General features: G+C 35.4%; 1 protein-coding gene across 4 annotated transcripts in view; it reads left to right on the top strand.

Moving 5' to 3' along the window:
* ANKRD28 (ankyrin repeat domain 28) overlaps positions 1-27,622 on the top strand; it is a 204,688-nt gene that overhangs the window by 45,475 nt on the left and 131,591 nt on the right. Inside the window, exon 1 of one of the 4 annotated variants that reach the window (XM_078071966.1) lies at positions 11,322-11,340. The exons of the other annotated variants lie outside the window; for them this stretch is intronic. Coding sequence (XP_077928092.1) covers positions 11,323-11,340 — 18 coding nt within the window. The 5' untranslated portion in view covers position 11,322. Of the gene's footprint in view, positions 1-11,321; positions 11,341-27,622 lie in introns of those variants that run through there. 4 annotated transcript variants of the gene reach the window in all.

Raw genomic sequence — 27,622 nt, 5'->3', positions numbered from 1 at the left:
TACTACTAGGTATTTACCCAAAGGATAAAAAATGTACAGATTTGAATGGGTACATGCACCCTGATGTTTATAGCAGCATTATCAACAATAGCCAAACTATGAAGAGAGCCCAAATGTCCATTGACTGATGAATGGATAAAGAAGTGTTTGTGCGCGCGCGCACACACACACACACACACACACACACACATGAATATTACTCAGCCATCAAAAAGAAATCTTGCTGTTTGCAATGATGTGGATGTAGCTAGAGTGTATTATGCTAAGCGAAATAAGTCAGAGAAAGACAAATACTATATGATCTCACTCATATGTGAAATTTAAGAAACAAAACAGATGAACACATGGAAAGGGGGGAAAAGATAAAACGAGAGAGAGGAAAACAAACTGTAAGAGACTCTTAACGATAGGGAACAAACTGAAGGTTGATGGAGGGATGTGGGTGGGGAATGGGCTAGATGGGTGATGAGTATTCAGGAGGGCACTTGTTGTGATGATCACTGAGTGTTGTATGTAAGTGATGAATCACTGAATTCTATTCCTAAAACCAATATTGCATTGTATGTTAACTAACTAGAATTTAAGTAAAAATTTTTTAAAAAATAAAATTTTTTAGGCGTTTTACAGTGTTAGCTCTTAGATTTAGGTCTTTGATCTTTTTTGAATGTCATGAGGTGAGGTTCTAAGTTCATTCTTTTGCATGTGGATATCCAGTTGTCCTAGCACTGAGTTTTGAAGAAACTATTCTTTCCCATTGAGTAGTCTTAGCACCCTTATCCGAACTAGTTGACCACACATATATGGGTTTATTTTCAGACTCTCAGTTATATTCTGTTGACCTATGTATCTATCTATCCTTATGTCAGTACCACATTGTTTTGATTACTGTCACTTTGTAGTAAGATTTGAAACCATGAAGTGTGAATTTTCTGTGTTCTTGTTTTCCAGGAATGTTTGGACTATTCTGAGTCCCTTGTATTTCCATATGAATTTTAAGATCAGCTTTTTCCATTTCTGGAAAAAAAAAAAAAAAAAGGCTGTTGTATTAAGTCATCCAATCCATGAACACAGGAAGTATTCCCATTTATTTAAGATTTCTTTATTCTTTCAACACTGTTTTATAGTTTTCTGTGTATAAGTCTTGCATGCACCTCCTTGGTTAAATTTATTCCAAAGTCTTATTCTTTTTGATGCTATTATAAATGGAATTATGTTTTTTAATTTTGGATTGTTCATTGCTAATGTATGGAAAGAACTGATTTTATGAGTTGATCTTATATTCTGTAACTTTGCTGAATTTGTTCGTTAGTTTTGATAGGCCTTTTTTTTTTTTGGAGATTCTTTAGGATTTTCTATATATAGGATCATATCAAATAAGAGATAGTTTTACTTCTTCCTTTTCAATTTGGATGCCTTTTATTACTTTTTCTTGCCGAGTTAATCTGGCTAGAACTTCCAGTACAGTATTAAATGTAAGTGGCAAAAGTGGGTGTCCTTGTCTTGTTCTTGATCTTAGGACGAAAGCATTGAGTCTTTCAATGTTAACTATGATATTAGCTGTGGGGTTTTCATAAGCACTCTTGATTATGTCAGGGAAGCTACCTTCTAGTTTGTTGGGTAATTTTATCATGAAAGCATGTTGGGAGAGTCCAAGATGGCAGAGAGATAGGAGACCTTAGTTTCATCTGGTCCCAGGAATTCAGCTAGATAGCTATCAAATCATTCTGTGAACTCAACCGGATATCTAAGAAAAAATAGCTGCAACTCTACAAATAGAAAGGCAACCACTTTCTGCAAGAATGACAAGATGGAAAAACTCACCTCAAAAAAGAGAACAAGAAGCAGTACTGACTGCCAGGGACCTAATTAGTATGGAAATAAGTAAGATGTCTGAACTAGAGTTCAAAATAACAATTATAAAGATACTAGGTGGGCTTGAAAAAAGCATGGAAGACACTAGAGAATCCCTTTCTGGAGAAATAAAAGAACTAAAATCTAACCAAGTCGAAATCAAAAAGGCTATTAATGAGATACAATCAAAACTGGAGGCTCTAACTGCTAGGATAAATGAGGCAGAAGAGAGAACTAGTGATATATAGAACACCAAATGGTGGAGAATAAAGAAGCTGAGAAAAAGAGAGATAACTACTGGATCACAAGGGGAGAATCCAAGAGATAAATGTTACCATAAGACAAAACAGTATTAGAATAATTGGGATCCCAGAAGAGGAAAGAGAAAGAGGGGCAGAGGGTATATTGGAACAAATTATAGTGGAAAACTTTACTAATCTGGGGAAAGAAACAGGCATCAAAATCCAGGAGGCACAGAGAACCCCCCCCAAAATAAAAAATAAAATAGGTCAACACTCCAACATATAATAGTGAAACTGCAAGTCTCAGAGACAAAGAGAAAATCCTGAAAGCAGCTCAGGACAAGAGGTCTGTAACCTACAAGCGCAGAAACATTAGATTGGCAGGAGACCTATCCACAAAGACCTGGCAGGCCAGAAAGGACTGGCATGATATATTCAGGGTGCTAAATGAGAAAAATACGCAATCAAGAATACTTTATCCAGCTAGGATATCATTCAAAATAGAAGGAGTGATAAAAACTTCCAGGACAAACAGGAACTAAAAGAATCTGTGATCACCAAACCAGCACTACAAGAAATACTGAAAGCAGTCCTCTAAGCAAAGAGAGAGCCCAAAAGTAACATAGACCAGAAAGGAACAGAGACAATATACAGTAAAAGTCACTTTACAGGCAATACAATGGCACTAAATTCATATCTTTAAATAGTTACCCTGAATGTGAATGGGCTAAATGCCCCCCAATCAAAAGACACAGGGTATCAGATTGGATTAAAAAAACAAGACCCATCGATATGATGTCTGCAAGAGACTCATTTTAGACCCAAAGACAGACACCTCCAGACTTAAAGTGAGGGGGTGGAAAACCATTTATCATGCTAATGGACATCAGAAGAAAGCTGGAGTGACAGTCCGTATCTCAGACAAATTAGATTTTAAACCAAAGACTGTAATAAGAGATGAGGAAGGACACTATATCATACTTAAAGGGTCTATCCAACAAGAATATCTAACAGTTGTAAATATTAATGCCCCTAACATGGGAGTAGCCAATTATATAAGCCAATTAATAACAAAATTAAACAAACACATCAATAATAATACAATAATAGTAAGGGGCTTTAACACCCCCCTCACTGCAATGGATGGATCATCTAAGCAGATCAACAAGGAAACAAGGGCTTTGAATGACATACTGGACCAGATGGACTTCACAGATATATTCAGAACATTCCATCCCAAAGCAACAGAATACACATTCTTCTCCAGTGCACATGGAACATTCTCCAGAATAGATCACATCCTGGGTCACAAATCAGGTCTCAAATGGTACCAAAAGATTGGGATCATTCCCTTCATATTTTCAGACCACAATGCTTTGAAACTGGAACCCAATCACAAGAGGAAAGTTGGAAAGAACTCAAATACATAGAGGCCAAGGAGCATCCTACTAAAGAATGAATGGGTCAACCAGGAAATTAAAGAAGAATTTTAAAAAATTTATGGAAACAAATGAAAATGAAAACACAACTCTTCAAAGTCTTTGGGAAGCAGCAAAGGCAGTCCTAAGAGGGAAGTATATAGCATCAAGCCTTTCTCAAGAAACAAGAAAGGTCTCAAATACACAGACTAACATTACACCTAAAGGAGCTGGAGAAAGAACAGCAGATAAAGCCTAAACCCAGCAGGAGAAGAGAACTAATAAAGATTAGAGCAGAAATCAATGAAGTAGAAACCAAAAGAACAGTAGAACAGATCAACGAAACTAGGAGCTGGTTCTTTGAAAGAATTAATAAAATCGATAAACCCCTGGCCAGACTTATCAAAAAGAAAAGAGAACAGACCCAAACACATAAAATCATGAATGAAAGAGGGGAGATCAGTACAAAGAATTATAAGAACATATTATGAGCAACTATATGCCAGCAAATTAGGCAATCTGGAAGAAATGGATGCATTCCTAGAGACATATAAACTACCAAAACTGAACCAGGAAGAAATAGAAAACCTGAACAGACCCCATAACCAGCAAGGAAATTGAAGCAGTAATCAAAAATCTCCCGACAAACAAGAGCCCAGGGCCGGATAGCTTCCCAGGGGAATTCTACCAAACATTTAAAGAATTAATACCTATTCTTCTGAAGCTGTTTCAAAAAATAGAAATGGAAGGAAAACTTCCAAACTCTTTGTATGACACCAGCAATACCTTGATCTCAAAACCAAAGACCCCACCAAAAAGAATTACAGACCAATATCCCTCATGAACATGGATGTAAAAATTCTCACCAAAATACTAGCCAGTAGGATCCAGCAGTGCATTAAAAGGATTATTCACCATGACCAAGTGGGATTTATTCCTGGGCTGCAAGGTTGGTTCAACATCCGCAAATCAGCCAGTGTAATACACTACATAAATAAAAGACAAGACAAGAACCATATGATCTAGAACTCAGGAAAGTGCTGTACTTACTTTACAGTTTTCTTCTAGAGATCTGAACCTGTAAAAGGGAGAGACCCATAAGATGAGGTCTGAGAGGGTCCCATACCATTTCTATCTCCTCAGGACATGTCACCCTCTTAGCATGTTGATGCTCAACCGAGCTTCAGTGTCAAGACTTTTTATCAAGGATTCAATTTATAGGTATGTAGGTTGAATCGTTGGTAATATAATTAAATTCAATCTTTAGCCCTGTTCCTCTCCTTAGAGGTCAGGTGGTCAGGTTAATAGGACATGGCTCACAGCCTCAACTCTCTTATCACATGATTGTTCTTTCCGGCATGGCCAGCCTCAGTCTGGAACAATCTAGGGGCCTACCATGAGTTACCTCATTAGCATTAACTCAGATATGGTCCTAGGGGCTCACCATGAATAACAAAGACACTTGTATCACTCAGGAAATTGGTAGGTTTTAGAAGCTCTCAGGTATCCAGGACAAAGATAAGACAAATTTTTTTATTATTTAACACTACATCTATTGCTTTGTTCATGTGCAAATATATCAACTAAAAGGTAAATTTCTCTGCCTCCTCCCCCTTTCTTTTCCCACCTTCCCATGATTTAATAATCAAAACCAAATAGAGCTATACTTGAGAAATCTTTCTCCCACTTTGAGTCCAATGAATAAAAACTTGTGCACCCCACTTGAAATGAATCACCATGTTTTCTTCCATACCCTTCATGCTTCTATGTACAAATAAAAGCAGATATGTGTCTTATTCTCTCTATACAGTCTACACTGTATAGACTCCAGTGTAACCTGCTTTTTTTCACTTAAAAATATGGAAATACATATCTGGGATATATCAGTAGAATACACATTCATGGTTTGGTTAGATATTGACAAATTGCTCTCCCACAGAGATTATATTAATATGTTATTTCAGTATAGAACCCAAATAGTTTCAGACTTCTTGATCTTTGTCAGTTTGAGTGATGAACAGTGGTTTATACATGTAGTTTTAATATGAATTTCTCTTAAGTTGAGTATCTGTGTATGTTTGCACATTTGTCCTTCCTTTTCTATGAATTGTTTATATTCTTTGCCTATTTTTTAGTGGACTGGTTTTTTTCTTTTTCTTATGTTTGTCATTTGTTGTACTTTGTGGTTACATCTTTTTCAGTGTAGAAATTTAATGTTTTTAAATAGATTTATGAATTTTTTATGGCTTTCTAAATTTTTGTGTCTTCCCTATTTGATTATTTTAATAAAACTATTGTGTGGCTTTTTCTAGTACTTTTATACTTTTTCTCTATGTTTATGAAGGTGTAATTTAGCGGGGCTCCTGGGTGGCTCAGTATGTTAAGCATCTGCCTTCAGCTTAGGTCATGATCCCAGGTTCTGGGATAAAGCTCCCTGCTCAGCAGGGAGTCTGCTTGTCCCTCGCCTTCTGCCCCTCCCCCTTGCTTATGCCCTCGCGTGCACGCGCACTCTCTTCTCTCAAATAAATTAAAATCTTAAAGCTCGCATGCACTCTCTCTCAAATAAATAAAATCTTTTTAAAAAGGGTGTAATTTAGCTGTAGTAATTACCCTTTTTGGTGTACAGTTTTGTGATATCTTACAAATGCATTTAATGACTACCACTTTCATTATCCCTAAAAATTCATTTGTGTCCTTTTGTATTCATCCCTTCCTGAGGTCCCCAGGTCCTGGCAGCTACTTATCTCTTCTCTGTCCTTAAGGTTTTGCCTTTTGCAGAGTGTTGTAAGAAATTGAATCATTCAGTGGGGCACCTGGGTGGCTCAGTCGTTAAGTGTCTGCCTTCAGCTCAGGTCATGATCCCAGGGTCCTGGGATCGAGCCCCACATTGGGCTCCCTGCTCAGCGGGAGGCCTGCTTCTCCCTCTCCCACTCCCCCCGCTTGTGTTCCCTTTCTTGCTGTGTCTCTCTCTGTCAAATAAATAAATAAAATCTTAAAAAAAAAAAATTGAATCATTCAGTATGCAGCCTTTCACTTAGCGTAATGCATTTAAGATTTACCCATGTTGTTGGTGTGTTCAAGTCATTGATTGGTTCCTTTTCTATTACTGAATTATTTTCTAGTATATGAATTTACCACAGCTTATTTATCCATTCTCTAGTTGAGGTATTTCCAAGTTTTAGAGGTTATGAATAAAGCCAATATAAATGTTCATATACAAGATTTTTTCTGAGCATAAATTTTTATTTTATTAGATTCATATCTAGGAATAGAATTGTTGAATTATATGTATGACTATATGCAACTGCCAGATCATTTTCCAAAGTGGCTATATCATTTTGCATTCCCACCAGTAATGTATGAGAATTGTAATTGCTCTGCAGCCTCTCCAGCATTCAATATTGTCAGTTTTTTTTTTTTTAAAGTCATTCTACTAGGTGTGTAATAGTATCTCATTGCGCTTTAATTTGCATTTTCTTAGTGATTAATGTCTGTGTATTGTCTTTTGTGAAGTGTCAAACTGTTTACATTTTTTGCCCATTTTAAAAATTGGGCTTTTCTGTTACTATGTTATATGAGTTCTTTATTTTGGATATAAATCCTTTGTTATATATCTGATTTGTAAGGATTTTCTCATTCTTTTTTTTTTTTTTTATTTGCCAGAGAGAGAGAGAGAGGGCACGAGAGTGTGAGAGTACAAGCAGGAGGAGTGGCAGGCAGAGGGAGAAGCAGGCTCCCCACCCAGCAAGGAGCCAGATGTGGGACTCGATCCCAGGACCCCAGGATCATGACCTGAGCCGAAGGCAGACTCTTAACCAACTGAGCCACCCAGACGCCCCAGGATTTTCTCATTCTGTGGCTTGTGTTTTCATTCTTTTAATGATCCTTTTCAAAGAGCAGAAATTCTTTACTTTGATTAATTTTAATAAATCAATATTTTTATCTCTGGATTGTACTTTTGATATTGTCTCTAAGACATCTTTACCTATTCCAGGCCACAGATATTTCATCCTGTGTTTTTTTCTAGAAATTTTATAATTTCAGATTGTATGTTTAGATCTGTGATCCATTTTCAGTCGTTTATTGTGTTTGATATTAGCTGGAGGTGTTAAGTTTGTTGGTTTTTTTTTTCCCTTGCCAATGGATTCTCCAGTTGTGCCAGACCATTTTTGGGGAAGATTATTTTTTCTCCATTGACTTGCTTTTGTGCCTTTGTCAAAAATCACTTTACCATGTATGTGTGCATCTATTTCTGGACTCTTCTGTTCCATTTCATCAGATCTGTATGTCTCTCTTGCAGTATCATACTGTCTTGATTACTGTAGCTTTCTAGGAGTGTGAATCCTCCAACTTCATTCTTCTTTTTAAGTATTGCTTTGGTCTTCTATATAAATTTTGCCTTTCCATGTAAATTTTTATATCAGTTTATTCATTTCTACAAATACCAAAGGTACTTTGGGATTGCATTGAAATGTGTAGATTAAATGTGGAAAAATTGACCTCTTAACAATATTGAGTCTTTGAATCCATGAATGTGGTATCTCTCTTCATTTATTTAGGTCTTTGATTTCCTTCAGCAGTATTTTAGTTTCTAAAAGCATACAGATTCTGCATATATTTTGTTAAATTTACACCTTAGTATGTCAGTTTTTGGGGTGCTGCTACAAATGCTATGCTTTTAAATTCTTTATTTCCAGTTCTTTGGTAGTATGTGCAAATATAATTGTATTCCACGACTTTGCTAAACTTTCTAGATATGAAAACGTTTTCAGAGATTCTGTGGCGTTTTCCACATAGATAATCATATTGTGTGCTAATATAGGCAGTTCTCTTTCTAAATTGTATGCCTTTTATTTCTTCTTGTAGCCCTATTGCAGTGGCTAGGACTTCCAATATTATATTGAATAGAATTGGTGAGAGCAGACATCCCTGCCTTGTTTCCCCTTAGGGAGAAATCAGTTAGTAGTTTCCTAGTACTTTTATAGTTCTTTTAACACAAACATTTCAGTATAGTGATCACTTAGCAAAGGAATCATACGAATTTTTTTTTCCAGATGGCTTCCAGTTTTCCTGATATCATTCCTTGCCTGGTGCACCATATGTATGCATATCTGTGCCCCCCCACACATGAACTTCAATCAAAGCACCTACTGCATTGCTTTGCTGTTTACTTTTTACTTATCTTTCTCTTAATAGAAGATGAGCATTTTGGGGGGAATAAGAAATGGTGCCTACCCTCAAGGAACTAATGTGAATAATTGGTATTAGATTGGACCATACAAAATTGCCAGTATTAATTTTTTCTGCTTACAAGGTCTAATTATCCGTGTGAGAAATGTTCCTGCATGAGAAATTGTTCATCACTGTTGTGTGCTTTTAAGCAAAGCCGTGGAGCCTAGAAATACTGATGTAAATGGGATACAACCACTACCCTTGAAGGAGATACTTTCTCTGTGGAAGACAGGGTCTTTACAACATTCAGATGTGTTTAATTCTGTGGTGAGTCTGTCAATATGTGCACAAATTTAATCTCAGTTGGAATCTACTTGTGATCTTAGCTTTTACTTCTCGTAGCTTGGACTATAAGACATTTTGGCAGTGATTTCTGTAACTTACTGAGAAGCTTGACATACTTTTATATGATAATTTTATGTGGAAAATATACTCTACATTGTTCAGTTTGATATGACATTTTTTCAGTCACTTGGTATCTTATTGATATCCTTTTGAAATAACTTGATATTTTAAAAGAAGAAAGACATTAAGGAAATCATAATACAAAAAATAAAACTTGCATTTCCCTACTCCAGTTTTTTGTGTAATTTTTTTATTGTTAATTATATGTGGAGGGAAACTATAATATTTTTGTATTATATATATTTTTGTAAACTTAGGCTGGTCTTTCACTACTCTATATTGCAAGTCTGGAAAAATATGAGAGACTTTGTGTAAGCTTCATGAAGTCTAAGTAGTTATTAACATGATTATTGAATAAGTATTTGTGGTGGGGGGAGGCTAAACTAGCTGGATTTGATTACAGTAAGAAAATGTAATTTTTACATGAAAATATGTTGATTTTAGTTAGTAGAGATGAAAGTTACTGTCACGTATTTGACAGCATCAAGAGAGTTGCACAGTTTTTGAGGCAATTAAATTGTATTGGTAAATATATAGTAACAGGACTTTTTAATCAGTTATTCAGGAATTTGCTTATGGTACTGTTTTGGGCTTGACTATTAATGAGATTAAAATATAACATTAAAACCTTTAAAGCACCATTTTTTTCATTTGAACTCTTGTTTAAAATACATGACTCAGAGAAGACCGCCTTTGTGTTAGTAATAATCAATAGAAGTACCCAGGAAATTTACTTTCTTTTGTATTTACTGCCACCAAATGGCAAATTAATAATATTACTATGTCTGTTATATTAATACTGTAGAAGACATTCTAAACGTAATGCCCTGTTAGTATTGTTCTGACAGGGACGCCTGGGTGGCTCAGTCTGTTAAGCGGCTGCCTTCAGCTCAAGTCATGATCTCAGGGTCCTGGGATTGAGTCCTGCATCGGGCTCCCTGCTCAGTGGGGAGCCTGCTTCTCCCTCTCCCTCTGCTTGTGCTCTCTCTGTCAAATAAATAAAATCTTTAAAAAAAAAAAATTATTGTTCTGACAAGGTTAATTTGTTCATAAAGAGTTTTGGCAAGAGAAGAAAAAACAAATTTTAATCCGTTTAGAACTGTAGCGGACCTTCTACCAGAGCATATAGTCTGGTTTCTATCTTCTTTAACATACAGAAAGGCATATTAGAACATAGTGGAAATCACTATGACAAAGATGATAAAAACTTGATAACTCAGACCTAATAAGAATGTATTTGACAACATACTTTTATATAGGGAGTTTAATTCTGACATTTATTCTGTCTAGGTTATTTTACTTGAGAATGATGACTCCAGAATATTTTAGGCCTAATTTTATTTATTTGAATATAAGCCATTTTACTAAAATTATTGGGATATTATCCTTATTATATGAGAGTGTAAAAAAAAAATAGTAGCAACCCAAATTTTCAGTCTTAGGAGAATTGGTTAAATACAATAAGATGTTACTTTTTAATTTAATGTTACATAGTTACTGAAAGTGTAGTAGAGGAATATTTAAGGAGATGGATAAAGATCCACATTAGTAAATGAGGGAGATGGGGAGAAGAAGTAAGTTACTAAACAGTATATTATCACAGTTTTTTCAAAAGTACATTTATAGAAAATAATTATCAGTGTTTATCTTTGGGAGATATTGTGATTTCTTAAATTTATGCATATCTAAAATGAACATGTTTTAAATATTCAGAAATTCTGTGGATTGAATATTTTATGCTTTATATTTTATGCTTTATAGACAGATCCCCATGGACGCATTTGATTATATTGTAGTGAATATATTCGAACAGTTTTTTGGTTTTGTTTTACGGGTTGTTTTTTTTTTTTGAATAATGAAAATGTCTTATTGCAGGCAGTTCTGACTCAGACGTCACTTTTTGAGTCACTTCTGATTGGTTAATATTTAAAGAAAAGCTTTACAAAAACTCTGCCTTGTTACACAGATTAATAATTTTCTTTCTTAACAGAAGGATAAGACTTCTGAATTAGTAAGATTTTGAATATTACCTAATAATTCAGTGCTTTGTTAAAGTGCTAGTTGTGTTTATAACCTAGCCCTTCATTTCTAGGGTCAGCATATTCTTGCTTTTGATATCTGTTTTCTGCTATAGGCCTGAGATACAACTACTGCTTCTACCAGAGGAAAATAGTATGGGAATTCCTATTATGGTAGGTTATTTTCCAGTAGTCTCTCTGAAGTAATATAGGCAGCTCTTGTAATTCGTTAGTTTGTTGGTATTTATGCCTCCTCATAAATTAAGCATAGCTTTTCTACATTCTACATAACTATATGTGAATCCTTCATGTCAGACAAAATCTTTTGTTGTAGACATTTTGTTTATGTGTGGTGGTCCCTGTATTCCTGGAAAACTTAATTATAACAATTTAATGTAAGTAGATTTTTAGTGGAGGGGCTGAAAAATCTAAGATCTCTGTGATCTCTATGTTGTAGTTTGGAGAAGAGAATATGAAACAGTTGAATAGTATGGTACTGCAATTAGTTTTTTCTGGTTTTTTTTTTTTTTTAACTAGTAAATTACTAGATGTTTTCATTTTTCTCTTGTCAAGTTTTATGCATCACCTTGCTCATAGCTCATTCTCTTACATGGAATATGTTTGTGGTGCACTCTGTAAACATTATCAGCCATTCAGTATCACTGGGGAACCTCAATTATGTGGTGATTCCTATGTTTTTAGTGAAAGTAGTTTTAAAAATCTCATAAAATCCAGGGGTGTTAGACTGGAGGCACTTGTGAAGACAGTATAAGCTAGTTCGATACCATTGGCATTGTTTGCTAGGCTTCTTACTTGAAATTCAAATATATTGAAAGATTGTGTAGAAAGGAAAAACGTATGGCTCAGTAATTGGCTTCTTTACCATTATCAGGTTTCAACTTGCTGTACTTTCTGTTTAATATTTTTAATCCTAAATGGTAATACCATTTGTTATTAAGTAGACCTGATGCAAAGTTGTTTTACAACAACAAAAAATCACCCTTACTGAGTTTTGTTATAATTTGTTGAACTTTTTTTGGTTATTTTAAAGAAAAGAAGATGATTAGAACTCTATTCTGAAAGCTGCAAGATTTTGTCCATCTTATTCTGGTAGAAAGGGAACAGATTATTGGGAAAACATTTATTAGGTTGTGTTGTTCCAATTGGAATAATTTTGATTGACATTAAAGATTCATACTCTCGAGAAATTTTGAATTCTGTGTGAATTAACCAATTGTGACTCTGCCTTACCTTTCAGAATTGTCTACTAAATTACCATTTAAAAAACAACAACCCACATAGGATGCCTCTCCTTTTTTGTTATCCAGATGGCTTTTGCTGACTAGAATCCCACTGGAAACTCATCCCCTCATACAACCTTGTTTCTGTTCTTTATAAATCACTTTCTAGGGGCATCTGGGTGGTGCAGTCAGTTAAGCGTCTGACTTCGGCTCAGGTCATGATCTCAAGGTCCTGGGAGTCTGTTTTTCCCTCTGCCCTCCTCTCCCCCCCTCCCCCCCACCATGCGCTCTCACTCGTGCATGTGCTTTCTCTCTCTCTCAAATAAAAATAAAATCTTTTAAAAGATTTAAAAATAAAAATAAATAAATCATTTTCTAACCATTGGTTCAATAAAAGATGAGTCTTGAAATACCCCCAGCCTAATTCAGTCAAGGATTTGAGTAATGGGTATACAAGACAGGAAAAGAAAAAAAATGTCACACTTAAGATAGTAAGGATAAGATTTGATTGGGAAAATGGTAACAAATAGCAGACACCATCAGTATCATATGGCTCATTTATTTTTTTCTTTGCTGGTAATGCAGGGTCACAAATTTAACTACTTTTTTTATATGATCGTTGTATAAATTGTAATTTTCATCTTTTACCACTGGATGGTGCTTTTGCGTTGGTTTCTGCAGACTCTGAATGTACTTATAAAAGGAACATTTTAAAATTCATCATAAAGAACAATGAAATTAAAATTTGATAGTGATATAGTTGATCACATAGACAAATTAAAACTAGTTAAACATAACCATTATTTGTGATATAATATATACTGTAATTATTTTTAAAAAGATAAATTCTTGTGTATGAAACGGTTAAGAGCTATACCTGACCGTATTTTCTAATACAGTCTTCAGTCCACCACCTTAGAAACATTTTAGGTGTTTGATTTTTTGGGTGATACTGTAATTTATTTATTAATTTATTTATTTATTTTTAAAGATTTTATTTATTTATTTGACAGAGAGATAGACAGAAGAGCACAAGCAGAGGGAGTGGCAGAGGGAGAGGGAGAAGCAGGCTCTGCACTGAGCAGGGAACCCGATGCGGGACTCGATCCCAGGACCCTGAGATCATGACCTGAGCCGAAGGCAGACGCTTAACCATCTGAGCCACCCAGGCGCCCGTGATACTGTAATTTAAATGCATCTAAATAAACCCGTTTTTTGATTTGTAATGTTAAAAATATATATACAGATAGCTCAGGCTTTTAAAATTGTTTTTGATGATCATCTTTCTTCTACGTAATAGCCATCTATTGAAGCCTTTTATTTCACAAATACTATATTCAAATTCTCTTTTGTTAGCTGCCAAGTGACTTTTTGATAGTTATCCTACTTGGGCAATTTGAGTTTATTTAGGATTGTAACAAACAAAGCTTGAGTTTATTGAGATTGTAACAAGGCTGTAGAGATGCCAATTCAAGGAAATAATAATCTTAAGTAATAGAGCACTCACTTAGGTTTTAAAAAGCAAAGTAAGTACAAACTCTAGAACATCAATGTCTAAACCTTTCTCTGAGACCTTCTTTCTCCAATTTAGTCTGTTGTTTCCTTTTCTGTTCTTTAAAGGAGTATTTATATGAAAACAAAGTTACAAAAACAAGCATCTGAAATTACCCCTTCTTGTATTCTGTTCTTCAGTAGCTATTTGATAGCTTTTGAGGTATGAATTGGGAGGCAGTTATAGCCCAGCAAGTTTCAAGTCTCAGTTGCTTTGTTCTACGTTCAGTGTCCAGCTGTTCTAGTCCCTGGAGCTGTGGATATGGAGCTGCTCAATGGCTTTGGCCTGATAGGTTTGCTTCTTAACAGTGAATCTTCACCTGGGCAGTGTTCAAATTTTAGTCCTAAATTTTTATTACTGGGGCACCTGGGTGGCTCGTTCGGTTGGGCCTCTGCCTTCAGCTCAGGTCATAGTCCCGGTCTGGAATGGGGCCCCCTGCTGGCAGGGGGTCTGCTTCTCCCTCTCCCTCTGCCCTTCCTCCCTGCCTGTGTTCTCTCTCTCTCGGATAAACAAAATCTTTTAAAAAATAAATTTTATTACTTATTGGAATGTGAACTTTTGTCATTTAACCCTCATAGAACTTATTTTTCTTACCTCTAAAGTAGTGATGGAGTTTAGTAAATAAGAATCATGACTAAGTGGTAGTCTTACTCGGGAAAAAATATATATATGTGCACATTGGAAGGAAAGAACAAAGTACCCATAATCCTGTCACTGAGTTAACTAATCTGTTGCTTCAAAAAAAAAAGAAAAAAAAATCCTTCTGATCATTATTTAACATAATTAGAATCCTATTTTATATATTGTAGGGTTCCACTTAATATTTTATAAGTATTATTTGTCCCATTTTTTAGAAATTCTTTAAAAATTTTGTTTATTCAGTTGGGGCCCCTGGGTGGCTCAGTCAGTTAAGCGGCTGCCTTTGGCTTGGGTCGTGCTCCCGGGGTCCTGGGATCCAGCCCTGCATCTGGCTCCCTGCTAGGCGGGGAGTCTGCTTGTCTTTCTCCTTCTGCTCCACCCCCTGCTTGTGCTCTCTCTTTGTCTCTCTCAAATAAATAAATTTAAAAAAATCTTTAAGTATCATTCAATTTTATTGTATGATATATGCTATGATATATGCTATATTTTAACATTTTATTGTTCAACATTTAGGTTGTTTTGAATGTTTTGTTATAAATGATGCTTGAGTAAAATCATGATATGCACAGTTTTGTAGGCTTCACTTTTCCTTCTATCTACATTCTTGTAAGAGATGCTAGCTTAAAAACTTTGAAAGACTTGGGGCGCCTAGGTGGATCAGTCGTTAAGCGTCTGCCTTCAGCTCAGGTCATGATCCTAGGGTCCGGGGATCGAGCCCCGCATCAGGCTCCCTGCTCCGCGGGAAGCCTGCTTCTCCCTCTGCTGCTCCCCCTGCTTGTGTTCCCTCTCTCGTTGTGTCTCTCTCTGTCAAAGAAATAAAATCTTTAAAAAAAAAACAACTTTGACTTATCAATGAATGCTATTGACAGCAGTTGGCAAACTTTTTTCCCTAGAAAAGTCTCAGTTTACTCATTTTATCATCCCTCATGGTCTCCCTGGCTTGGACAGTTGCATGCAGTAGCCTGATACTGTTTCTGTCTTTAGTATCACCTCATTTTTAGGCCATCTTTTATATTGCATCTACAGTGAGGCTTCTAAGATGCAAATCTAATTATGTCGCTCTTTGACTTAAAGTTTTTTAGTGGTTTCCTCATTCTGCAGGTTAAAATGTATATACTTTAATGTGGCATTCAAGGCCCTTCATGATTTAGCCCCTGTCTGATTTTCCAGACTTATTTTAATGCAACCCTACTATATATTTTGTTGATAAGCAAGTAGGAAGGGAACATTCTAGGCAGGGGGAACATCATATTCAGAGGCACAGCTGCAGGAAACAGCATGGTACATTTAAATTGCAACAAGTACATTTACATGTGAAACTTAAAGACAAGGTAGTGGTGGTCTTTAATATAGTGTGCTTTAATAAAAGTTAACTAAATAAAAGCAGGCAAATAACATTTTATCTATGATTTAGAAAGTAACTGGTGATAAAGAGAATTATTAATGAAGACTCTTGGTTACAATGACAGAAATCCCAACTCAAAATGACTTAAATGCAAAAGGATATATATTGGCCAGGCAGTAGCAGGGTGGTCAGGCAGAGCGGGATCTAGGACTTGTTCACAATAGATTCCCCACCACCTCCACCCTTTTTAAATTTTGTCCTTTTTTTTTCTCTCCTACAGGCAGGTTAGCTTACATTGTCCTTAACCTGTAATCCTAAAAGAAAAGAACGTATCTTTCCTGATAGCGTTGGCAAGAAAGCAAAGTCCTGAGGAAGACCCTGTCTGGCTTTGATCGTTTGTTCATCCCTGGACTAGACATGTGACTAGGAGTAGGTGGTACTCTGGCCAGTCCTAGGTCTCTTATATATCTTTGGAGCAGCTGAACTCCTGAAAGGAAGGGATTCTTGTGAAAGAATCTATGTTTACTACAAGGATGGATAGAACTGGTGAAAGGAGAACGAAGAATTGAGAGACCAGTTAAGAGGTGGTTTTGATAACTTGGGTGAGGACTGAAGTGGGTCTGTAATAGATCACTATGAAGAAAGAAAGTTCAGGAGGATTTTAGGTAAAATGCCTACACGTGGGTGACTAATGAGAAATGGGAGATGAAGTAAGGGTAGGCTTCTAGATAATTCTTTGTGTTCTGGGCTGTTGTGTATATGGTGATCCCATTACTATTAATCGACCTGGGAGGTTTAGAAAAAGAACACTTTGGGGAAGTGGACTAGAGATGGTAAATTGATTTTTGACATGCTGAGTCTGAGATAATCTGGAATATGCAGGTAAAATGGCTCATTGTGCATTTGGAAGTTGTATCTGGAGGTTAGGACTGAAAATAAAGACTCGGAAGTTATCACATGTGATGGCTATTATTAGATATCTAATAGATGAGATTGTCCAGGAAGAAGTTGTAGACAGAAAAGTGGGCTGAAAGAAAATCCTGTATTTAAGTATGGATGGTGGAAGAAAAGCCATGTAGAAGGGGCCAAAAAAGAAGATTTAGAAATACAGGTGAAAATCTTATGGAAGAGAGTTTTAATAAAGATCATTGGTATCCAGTATTGTAGAATAGTTTGGGAAAAATGAAGATTTTGCAATAAATTACCATTGGTGACCTTAGACCAATTTCAATTGAATGGTAAGGAAGTAAGGAAGTCAGATTGCAGCAGGATGAAACAAGTAGAAAATGGAAGGGTAGCTCGTTAAGGAAGCAGAGTAATTTTGTGTAGGTCAAGACAAGGGATAGAGACAGCAATAGGGGATAAATCAAAGTGATAAAAGAATCAGGATTGATAAAGTTTATAAAAAGATGGAAATAATTTTGAATAAACTTACTGTTTCTTCTGTGACTATAAGCCCCTTCCCAATGACTGCAAAGTCACTGAGGTATGGTACCTGGCATGTAAGAAATGTTTAATAAATGACTACTGAATGAATGAAAGATCAGAGAGGAAACTTGAAGATACAAATATGTTTAAAGGTAAACCAGAAGGAAGTTGGAGGAATTGGTCCTTCTCTTTCTCTCTGAGGTAGAATGCCAAGAAATAGTGCCTCCCCAGCTTGCTTACCTCAGAGCACAGCTGTGAGGAAGCAATGTGAGAATAGATGTGAGAGCATTCTTAAACTAGGAAATACTGATACAAATAGAAGGGAATAATACTTTTCATTTCTGGCATCTTAATTTTGAAATCAGGGACTTCAGATCAGATGCTATTTGGTGCTCACCAACTCAGAAATCCCATTTACTTCCTTAACTGCTAATTTAACTTCTCTTAGATTTGTGATTTGTAGGAAGAGCTAGGCTTTGGAGACAGATGGTCCTGGGTTAGGGTCCATTTTTCTCCACTTGTCAGCCATGTGATTTCTAGTGTTTAACTTTTCCAGCTCAGATTTTTATCTGTGACATTGGGAGTAGAAACTACTTTGCAGGCATGTTGTTACAACTGAGTACACATAAAGTGCATGGAATCATCGTAGGTATTCACATTATCTGGGATGTTTATCCCAGCCCCGTATGAGCAGCCAGCCTTGTTCCATCTTCACATAATATAATGCTAGATAAAAGTACCATCTTATATTGAACCAGATTTTATCTTGATACTTGTTACTATTCATTGATCTAGTTCTTATCTGTAGACCTGTGCAATTTGGTATCTCTTTATAATGACTTCACTTCAAATATTTTAAAGGTGTCATATTCTCCCTGACTCCTTTTCAGACAAAATACCTGCAGCTTCATTGACACTTTTTTTTTTTTTTTTAAGATTTTATTATTTGTCAGAGAGCACACGCAGGGGGAGCAGCAGGCAGAGGGAGAAGCAGGCTCCCTGGTGAGCAAGGAGCCTGATGCGGAACTTGGTCCCAGGACCCTGGGATCATGACCTGAGCCGAAGGCAGAAACTTAACTGACTGAGACACACAGGAGTCCCTTCATTGACACTTAATGGTTTTTAGATGAACCATCATCTTGGCTTTGAGTATGTTCTAGTCTCATTACTTTAGATGTGGTTTAACCTATGTATAGGAAATAGCATACTTTTCCTAGGGGAGAAAAGTGAGATTAATAGGAAATATTTTTTGAGATAAAACTTTCATTTTAATTGGTCAAAATTAAGGTGTAATTTTTCTATTTCATATTCTAAAGTATACTCTTGTCAATGGCATTTATAAAGTGATTGCCTTTAGTCTATTTTAAGATAAGGTACTGGTGACTGATTTTTTTTTTCCCCCTTTTAAAAATAAATCTCTAGAGCTTTCAATATCATCTAGCGCTAGTGTGTTGTGCTCCACTAATAAAGGTAGAAAAAGTAAACTATTGAAATAAAATGCCAAGATTCAGTTTTTCAGTGTAATACATAGCATACTTTTGGTTGTCTACTCACCAGTCATTACCCACTTACTTCCTTGCAGGCCCCCAGTTTTGTTTGGATGCTCACTCCTCTCCTACATGACTTGGAGAAGTCCTTAATAGTGTAAGCTAATCATAGTAATCCTACTCTGCCTCCTAGTGATTTGTTTAAGAAGAACATAAGAGCCAAGACTGGTCACATGTCAGGAAAAGTCAGCTTAGGTAGCTTCTAGGAAAATCCTTTTGTATCTAAAAAGGGAGACACAGCAAGAAACTTCCCTTTCTGCTGGGCAACAGTATGTGCCTGATATGATGCCTTGAAGTATGGCAGGTATCTGTGATTATGAAGGGAATTATCTAAGGTCCATACTGAGTCTGACAGAGAAGACTCAGCTGGAGCCTAGGGTCAGTTAGGTACCTTAGAGCTACCTTAATTTCACTTCTTGTTGTTTATGGTTAGTCTTTGTTTAAGCCAGTTGAGTGTAATGTGCTATTTTATTTTAGTTTAGGATAGCCCTAATGTTAAAGAACAGACATATTTGAAAGTCTGCTATACAAAACGGTAGACACTTTGTGGGAGGCCCATTAAGTTGTAATGAGGAGTCTCATAATTTGAAGATCACATTAGAATCATATTCAGGTCAAAAGCTTCATGGGTATTCTCACATACTAAATGTTCTGATTGTGAACAAAACAGACAAAAACATTTCTGTACTGCAGTAACTGATACAGATTTAATTACCCACTTAGTCAAGAATGAGCTAATTAATCAATTCTGACAGGGGCCCCTTCTTTCCATTTAAGAAGTTCAAAATTGACTACATCTAAAGGAATTGACGTTTTACTCTGAAGTAACATTAAGTTATAAGCATGGCTTTTTACAGGTTTATCAAGGGCATGAAAACCTATTTATGCAAAAAAAAATTCCATGCCTGATACACATTAGAAACACCCTTTCCTTTTTTAACAATAGAAGCTGTTCTATCAAATTTTAGATAGCACTCTTTAATAAAGGGAGCTGAAGAATATGAAAAATGTTCTAACTATCTGAGTCATCACTTGGACTTTAAAATAGTTACAAGTTTCAGTATTTTTGTCTCCACCCTTCTATAGTTTAGAAAGATGTGAATCATTTTCTTTAGTATTTCCCAAATGATAGCTACTTTCAAAGGGAAGTGGTGTATGTGGTCCCAATTTGTGTGTGAAATAACTAGTGTACACTTCAGTTACTGATTTTACTGCACTTTGTGGGATTCCCTTGGACAGACGTCCAGTGTAATTATTGCTTATAAAGGTAAACATTGGGTAACCATAGCAACTTATTTTTAAATTGAAAAATTTCCCCAGTTTTTAAAGTGCAGTAACTTGATATTACATTTATCCCAGTGTCACCACATTGTGGAAACCAGAATGAATTGCAAATAACCTTTCCTCAGTTTTTTTTTAAAGAAGAGCAGAAGTTCAGCCAGTTTAAAAATTTTACATTCTAATTTGTAATACTGGACCTAAGTTGTCTTTGATGCAGTTGCTGAGAGATAATTAAGTACATAAATAATAATGTTAAATTATATTTCAGAGAATGTTGTATTTATCCTGGGCCTGACAGGACATAAGTCATATGCCAGAGATTCTGCTAATTAACATAAATCCCAACAAAAACTATACTAATAAGAGACAGATCACATAGGATATTTAAAAGTAATGCAGCTTAAATAACTACTTCAGTCTGGCCTTCAGTTCAGTCTAAATGATGAATACTTTTGCTTAATTTCAAACTACTTCTCGAGGTAATCAAAATTATGAAGAAAATAATCCAACTTTTTAAAATACTGCTTAAATGTAGTACTACGTACTTGACAACAGAATGTTTTCCTCCCCTTTTCCCCTTAGTTTTGGCATATTGGGTGTATTTTGGAAAACTACCTATATTGTTACATTTGGCTTGTTAAATTTTTTTGCTTGCATACTTTTTGAAGGAAATAATTATTTCTTTTAAGACTCTAAAAACAGTCATTTAAATGTTGATTTAGACCTTAAGTTATCATATATAACTCTTGAATCTATACTCCTTCCAGGAAGCCCATTCCATCCCTTAACTGAAATTCTGTGTTTTCATAAGTACATGCTTCTCCAGAGGTCACATGTATTGTTCCTTTGTTCATAGCCAGTGTATCTTGGGAATGCGTGTGTGTGTGTGTGTGTGTGTGTGTGTGTGTGTGTGTGTGTGTGTGTGTGTAGGAAGGAGAGGAGTAGAGTCAGCATTTTTCTAGTCATCCACTATAGCTATTAAAATGTTACTAGTCTAATAACTATAAAAAATCTTCCTTCTTTTGAGGCACCTGCCATGTGGCTAGGTGACTCTTGTTTGTTGCTATTGTCTGTCGAATCTCACTCCGCAGTTCTACATCTGGATCAGAGTTTTATCAGTCATCTACATGATTTCATTTCTTTGTAGATGACATTTTATATATCATACTTCACAGTGTCACAGCTTCCATACCAGTAATCCTCTCCACTTGGCTCTAACCACATACTCCAATAACCACATCCCACAATTTGTTTCTTGTACTACCCTCACTTCTGTATTTTTGTTATTATCCAGCCTAGACCCCATGACCCATTACTTTCAACTGCTACACACTCACACTTACTCCTTTTCAACTTTATACTTTCTCTTCTACTTACCTTACCCACATCAACCCTTCCTTCCTGTTTCAGAAGACAAAGATCTTCTCTTCATAACTTAAGGTAACTTTCCACCTCCATACTAGAACTCCCTTTTTTCTGCATCTGTGAGATCTTCCTTCCTCAATTCTTTTTTTTTTTCAGTTATTCCCCTTTTTTAATCTTTTTTTTTTTAGATTTTTTCAGCATTAGATTTTTAAAATTTTTTTATTTAAATTCAATTAATTAACATATAATGTATTATTAGTTTCAGAGGTAGAGTTCAGTGATTTATCAGTCTTATATAACACCCAGTGCTTATTACATCATATGCTGTCCTTAATGTCCATCATGCAGTTTCCCCTTTTTGGTGATACTAAGTCTTCTAATTCATGAACACAGGATATATTTCCATTTATTTATGTCATTTTAATTTCTTTCCTCTATGTTTTGTAATTTTTTAATGTACAAGTCTTTTACCTCCTTAGTTAAGTTTATTACTAAGTATTTTATTGTTTATGATGCTATTGTAAATGAGGTTATTTCTTGAATTTCCTTTTCAAATAGTTTATTCTTAGTGTATAGAAATGCAGGTGATTTGGTTGATTTTTGTATCCTGCACCTTTACTGAATTAATTAATTCTAAGATTTTTTTTGTGGAGTCTTAAGGGTTTTTTGTATATAATAAGATCATGTCTTCACATTTTTTACTTCTTTCTTTCTGATTTGTATGTCATTTATTTCTTTTCCTTGCCTAATCTGGCTAGGAAATCTAGTACTTTATTAAATGGAAGTAGTGAGAGTGAACATCTTGGCCATATTCCTGATCTTAGAGGAAAAGCTTTCAGTTTTTCATCACTGAATGTGTGGGCTTTTCATATATGGCCTATATAATTTCCTTATATTGCTAGTTTGTTGCAAGTTTTTATCATGAAAGGGTGTTGAATTTTTTCAAACTTTCTTTCTGTATCTATTGAGATGATCATGTTGTGTGTGTGTGTTTTACCCTTTATTCTGTTAATGTCACGTGTTACGTTAATTGATTTTTGTGTAATGAACCATGGTTGCATGTCAGGCATAAGTCCCATTTTGCCATGGTGTATGATCCTTTTACTTATTTATTTTTTAAGATTTTATTATTTGAGAGAGAGAGCACAAGCAAGGGGAGGGGCAGAGAGAGAGAAGCATGCTCCCTGCTGAGCAGGGAGCCTGCTGTGGGGCTCCATCCCAGGACCCTGGGATGTTGACCTGCGCCGAAGGCAGACGCTTAACTGACTGAGCCACCCAGGCACTCCACGTATGATACTTTTAATGTAATGTTGAATTTGGTTTGCTAGTATTTTGTTGACAATTTTTGTATTTGTGTTCATCAGGAATTCTATGTTCACCTGTAATTTTTTTTTTTTTTTTGGTAGTGTCTTTGTTTGGTTTTGGTATCAGGGTAATGCCGGCCCATAAAATTAGTTTAGAAGTGTTCCTTCCTCTTCCATCTTTTTTGAAAGAATTTGAGAAGGATTGGCATTAATTTTTTTAAATGTTTAGTAGAATTTACCAGTAAAGCCATCTGGTCCTGGGCTTTTCTTTGTTGGAGATTTTTGATACTGATTCAGTCTTTTTCTGTTCACGATTTAGTCTTTGGTAGGTTGTATGTTTCTAGGAATTTATCCATTTATTCTAGGTTGCTCAGTTGCTTGGCATTATAATTGTTCACAATAGTCTCTTATCCTCCCTCCTTCCCCCTTCACACAACTCCCCTCCTTCCCATGACATCAGTTATGTCTCCTTTTTCATTTTATATTTCACTTGAGTTCTCTGTTTTTATTAGTATAGCTAAAGTTTTGTCAGTTTAATATTTTCAAACAACCGACTCAGTTTTGTTGATTTTTTTTTTCTATTCTATTTTCTCTAGTTTTGCTTTTAATCTATGTTATTTTCTTCCTTATGCTAACTTCGGGCTTAGCTTGTTCTTTTTCTGACTCCTTGAGGTGTAAAGTTAGGTTATTTGAGATCTTTCTTTTTTAATATAGATGTTTATCATAGTGAACTTCCCTCTTAGTACTGCTTTTGCTATATCCCGTAAGTTTTGGTCTGTTGTCTTTTCATTTTTGTCTCAAGATATTGAGATATTTCTAATTTCCCTTTTGATTCCTTCTTTGATCCATTGGTTGTTCAAGATTGTGTTGTTTTATTTCCATATATTTATTACTTTTCCAATATTCCTTTTGCTGTGGATTACTAGTTTTATTCTGTTTTGGTCAGAAAAAATATTTGGTATGATTTCACTCTTAAATTTGTTAAAATTTGCTTTGTGACCTAAGATGTCATCTCTCCTGAAGAATGTTCTAGGTGTGTTTGAGGACAGTGTATATTCTGCTACTGTTGGGTGGAATGTTCTGTATGTTTCTGTTAGGTCTTTTTGGTCTATAGTGTTCAAGCCCAATGTTTCCTTGTTGATTACCTGTTTGGATATTCTGTCCATTACTTAAAGTGGGATATTGAAGTCTACTACTATTATTAATACGTTGTTGTCAGGTTCTCCTTTCAGTTTGTCAGTGTTTGCTTCATACATTTAGATGCTCTGATGTTGGGTGTGTGTATATTTATAATTGTTACATCTCCCTAGTTTTGTCCTTACATGATGTCCTTTGCCTCACATGAAAATTTTTGACTTAAGGTCTATTTTGTCTGATATAAGTTTAGCCGCCCTGCTCTTTTTTTGTTAACATTTGCATGGAATATCTTTTCCATCCCTTCACTTCCAGCCTACATGTGCCCTTAAGTCTAAAGTGAGTCTCTTATTGGGACACCTGGGTGGCTCAGTCAGTTAAGTGTCTGCCTTCAGCTCAGGTCATGATCCCAGAGTCCTGGGATCGAGTCCTGCATTGGGCTCCTTGCTCATCAGGGAGACTGCTTCTCCCTCTGCCTCTGCTCCCCCTGCTTGTGCTCTCTTACTGACCAATAAATAAATAAAATCTTAAAGTGCGTCTCTTGTAGACAGCATATAGTTGGATCTTGGTATTTTTTTTTTTTTTTAAAGATTTTATTTATTTATTTGACAGAGACACAGCGAGAGAGGGAACACATGCAGGGGGAGTGGGAGAGGGAGAAGCAGGCTTCCCGGCGAGCAGGGAGCCCGATGCGGGGCTCAATCCCAGGACTCTGGGATCATGACCTGAGCCGAAGGCAGACGCTTAACGACTGAGCCACCCAGGCGCCCCATTGGTATTTTTTTTTTTAATCCATTCAGTCATTCTGTGCCTTTTGATTGGTTCTTTTTTGAAAATCAAATTCTTTAGCCTTTAACATGTTTATCTTGATCATTGCCTTTTCTTCTGTAACCTTTTTGGGTTAAATATTGCCCGGTTTATTATTTTCTCAGGGTCACATTTATTGAAGAAATCTAATCTGTGGTCGCTACCACTACTTTTGGTGCCTTCTTTTCATGGTCAACCTATTTTTCTCAGAAAAGAGACAAAGTCATAAAATGCTAGAACTGAAAACAGCTGTAAAAATCATTTAATCACTTTCACTTCAACAGTAAAATGAAGGTGCCAAGAGAAATGAAGTAATGTGCTGACAGCTAGTCAACTTTTGTTAACTTCAACTTAACGAATTCTATATGGAACCTTAATATATGTGAAGAGGCCTCTGAATACTGAAGAAAATGGCACCTATAAAGTTGATGTCCTTTTGTTTCATAGGAAAATAATGTTGTTGCCCTCATACCAGGGTTAATATTGTGATTAAATTAGAGAGTTGTGTATGTGTTTTCAGGGAAGAAACAAAAGGTAAAAGAAAGACAGCTAATGAGCTGCTATTCAAGTTATGACAGAAATATTTAGGAAAAGTCAACTAAGGCCGCTAGCTACTGTTGTGGCTATTACTGTGGAACAGTCTAGCAATGTGTATTCATATTACTGACTCTGAACCATCATAAAAATCTAAGCTATGTTCTTTTCCTTAAGACAGTAATATAGGTAGCATGTTTTAGGTTTCTTTCTAGAACAGTTAAACTTTTAAAAAGATAGTCTTTATAGGTCTAAACCAGTGTTGTGTAATGATCCTCACTAGCCAGATATATATGGCTGGCTAATGTAACTGAGGAACTGAATTCTTGATTTAGTTTTATCTAAATTCTAAAAATACTTGATTTAGTTATTGGAACTTTAAAATATGTTTGCCACAATTCGAGCACATGTATTTACATTCTCAACTGTAAATTTCTTGAGATCTAAATACAAATCCACTATCTCTAATGAAAATTTAATGTTCACATTGAGATATGTTTTAAGTATAAAATACAAATAAAATTTGAAGACAATAAAAGAATGTAAAATATCCATTAACTCTATATTGACTACAAGCTGAAATAATAATATTTGGGATATATTTGATTACGTAAAATATTGTATTAATTTTACCTGTTTGTTTCACCATTTTAAAGTGTTTACTAGAAAATTTTAAGTTACTTATGTGGCTTGTTTTTCATTTCTGTTGTATAGCACTTGTCTGCACTTTGGGTAACTAAACTATTCTGTCATTATAAATAGTTTTAATGTTAAACCTAATAAATAAATAAAATGGTTTCAACCATTTTCTGAGAAATGTGATCATCAAGAGGAAGTTTTGATATTGTTCTAACTAGTTGACCATTGGTGTGAGAAAGCACTCTTTCAATAAATCAGAGGAAAGAGTAGCAACATTGAAGATTATGGATAGCTTTATAAAAGCCATCATTTTTTAAGAGAATGGACAATTAGAAGATATCTTTATATACCAATTACAATTAATAAATTCATATGCTGTACTCTTACCAATGACTTAATTAGTAGCAGGTTTGTCTTGTACATCTTACTTAGGTCTTCTGTATATACTGCCTTTTACTATCCTTTGTGTTCTTACCTTGTACTGGATAGTTTTTCTTGTGTACCTCATTTAGGCTACATAAGGTCTTTTTTTCCATCTGCTCTACTGAGGTATAATTGACAAGTAAAAATTGTATTATTTAAGGTGTACAATGTGATGATTTGAAGTACATATCCATTGTGAAATGATTACTGCTATCGAGCTAAACGTGTGTTAATTAACACATCCATCACCTCTCATAGTTACCTTTTTTTTCTTTTGTGGTAAGAACATAATATCTAGTCTCAGCAGATTTAAAGTATATAGTTCAGTATTGTTAACTGTAGCCATCGTGCTGTGTGGTATAGATCCCCAAAAGTTACTATTCTTAAAACTGAAAGTTTGCACCCTCTGACCAAAGTCTTCCCATTCCCTTCCCCCCCCTACCCCCATGCCCCTGGCAATCCCCATTCTACTCTGCTTCTATGCATTCAATTTTTTAGATTCCACATGTAAGTGGAATAATACAGTATTTGTCTTTTTGTGTCTGGCTTATTTATGCTTATTTTATTAACGTAAATGTCCTCTAGGTTCATCCATGTTGGAAATGGCAGGATCCTTCATTTTTATGACTGAATAATACTCCATTTTATATACATATAGCATATTTTTTTGTATCCATTCATCTGTTGACAAACAGGTTGTTTCTATTTCTTGTCTTTGTTAATGTTGCAATGAACCTGGAAGTGTAGACAGCTCTTCGAGATACTGATTTGATTTTCTTTGGATATATACCCAGAAGTGAGATTGCAGGATCCTTTGGTAGTTTTATATTTAACTTTTTGAGGAATCTTCATACTGTTTTCCATGATGGCTGTACCAATTTACATTCAACCAAGAGTGTACAAGCATTCTCTTTTCTCCACAACTTCACCAACATGTTCTCTCTCTTCTTTTTGATATTATTAGTCATCCTATTAGGTGTGAGGTGAAAACTCATTGTGATTTTGCTTTGCATTTCCCTAATGTTTAGTGAGTAGAGCACCTTTTCATGTACCTGTGGCCAATTGTATGTCTTTTCTAGAAAAATATTTATTTAGGTCCTTTGTCTATTTTTAAAAATCAGGTTATTTGGGTGTTTTTTTGTTTGTTTTTGTTTTTTTTGCTATCGAGTTATGTCAGTTCCTTATATATTTTGGATATTAATCTGTTATTGGATATA

The sequence above is a fragment of the Halichoerus grypus genome, chromosome 1 (genome assembly GCF_964656455.1).
Source record: "Halichoerus grypus chromosome 1, mHalGry1.hap1.1, whole genome shotgun sequence".
Classification (NCBI taxonomy): Eukaryota; Metazoa; Chordata; class Mammalia; order Carnivora; family Phocidae; genus Halichoerus; species Halichoerus grypus.
The sequence above is the reverse complement of the archived record's forward strand: the minus strand, read 5'-3'. Positions and strand labels throughout refer to the sequence as shown.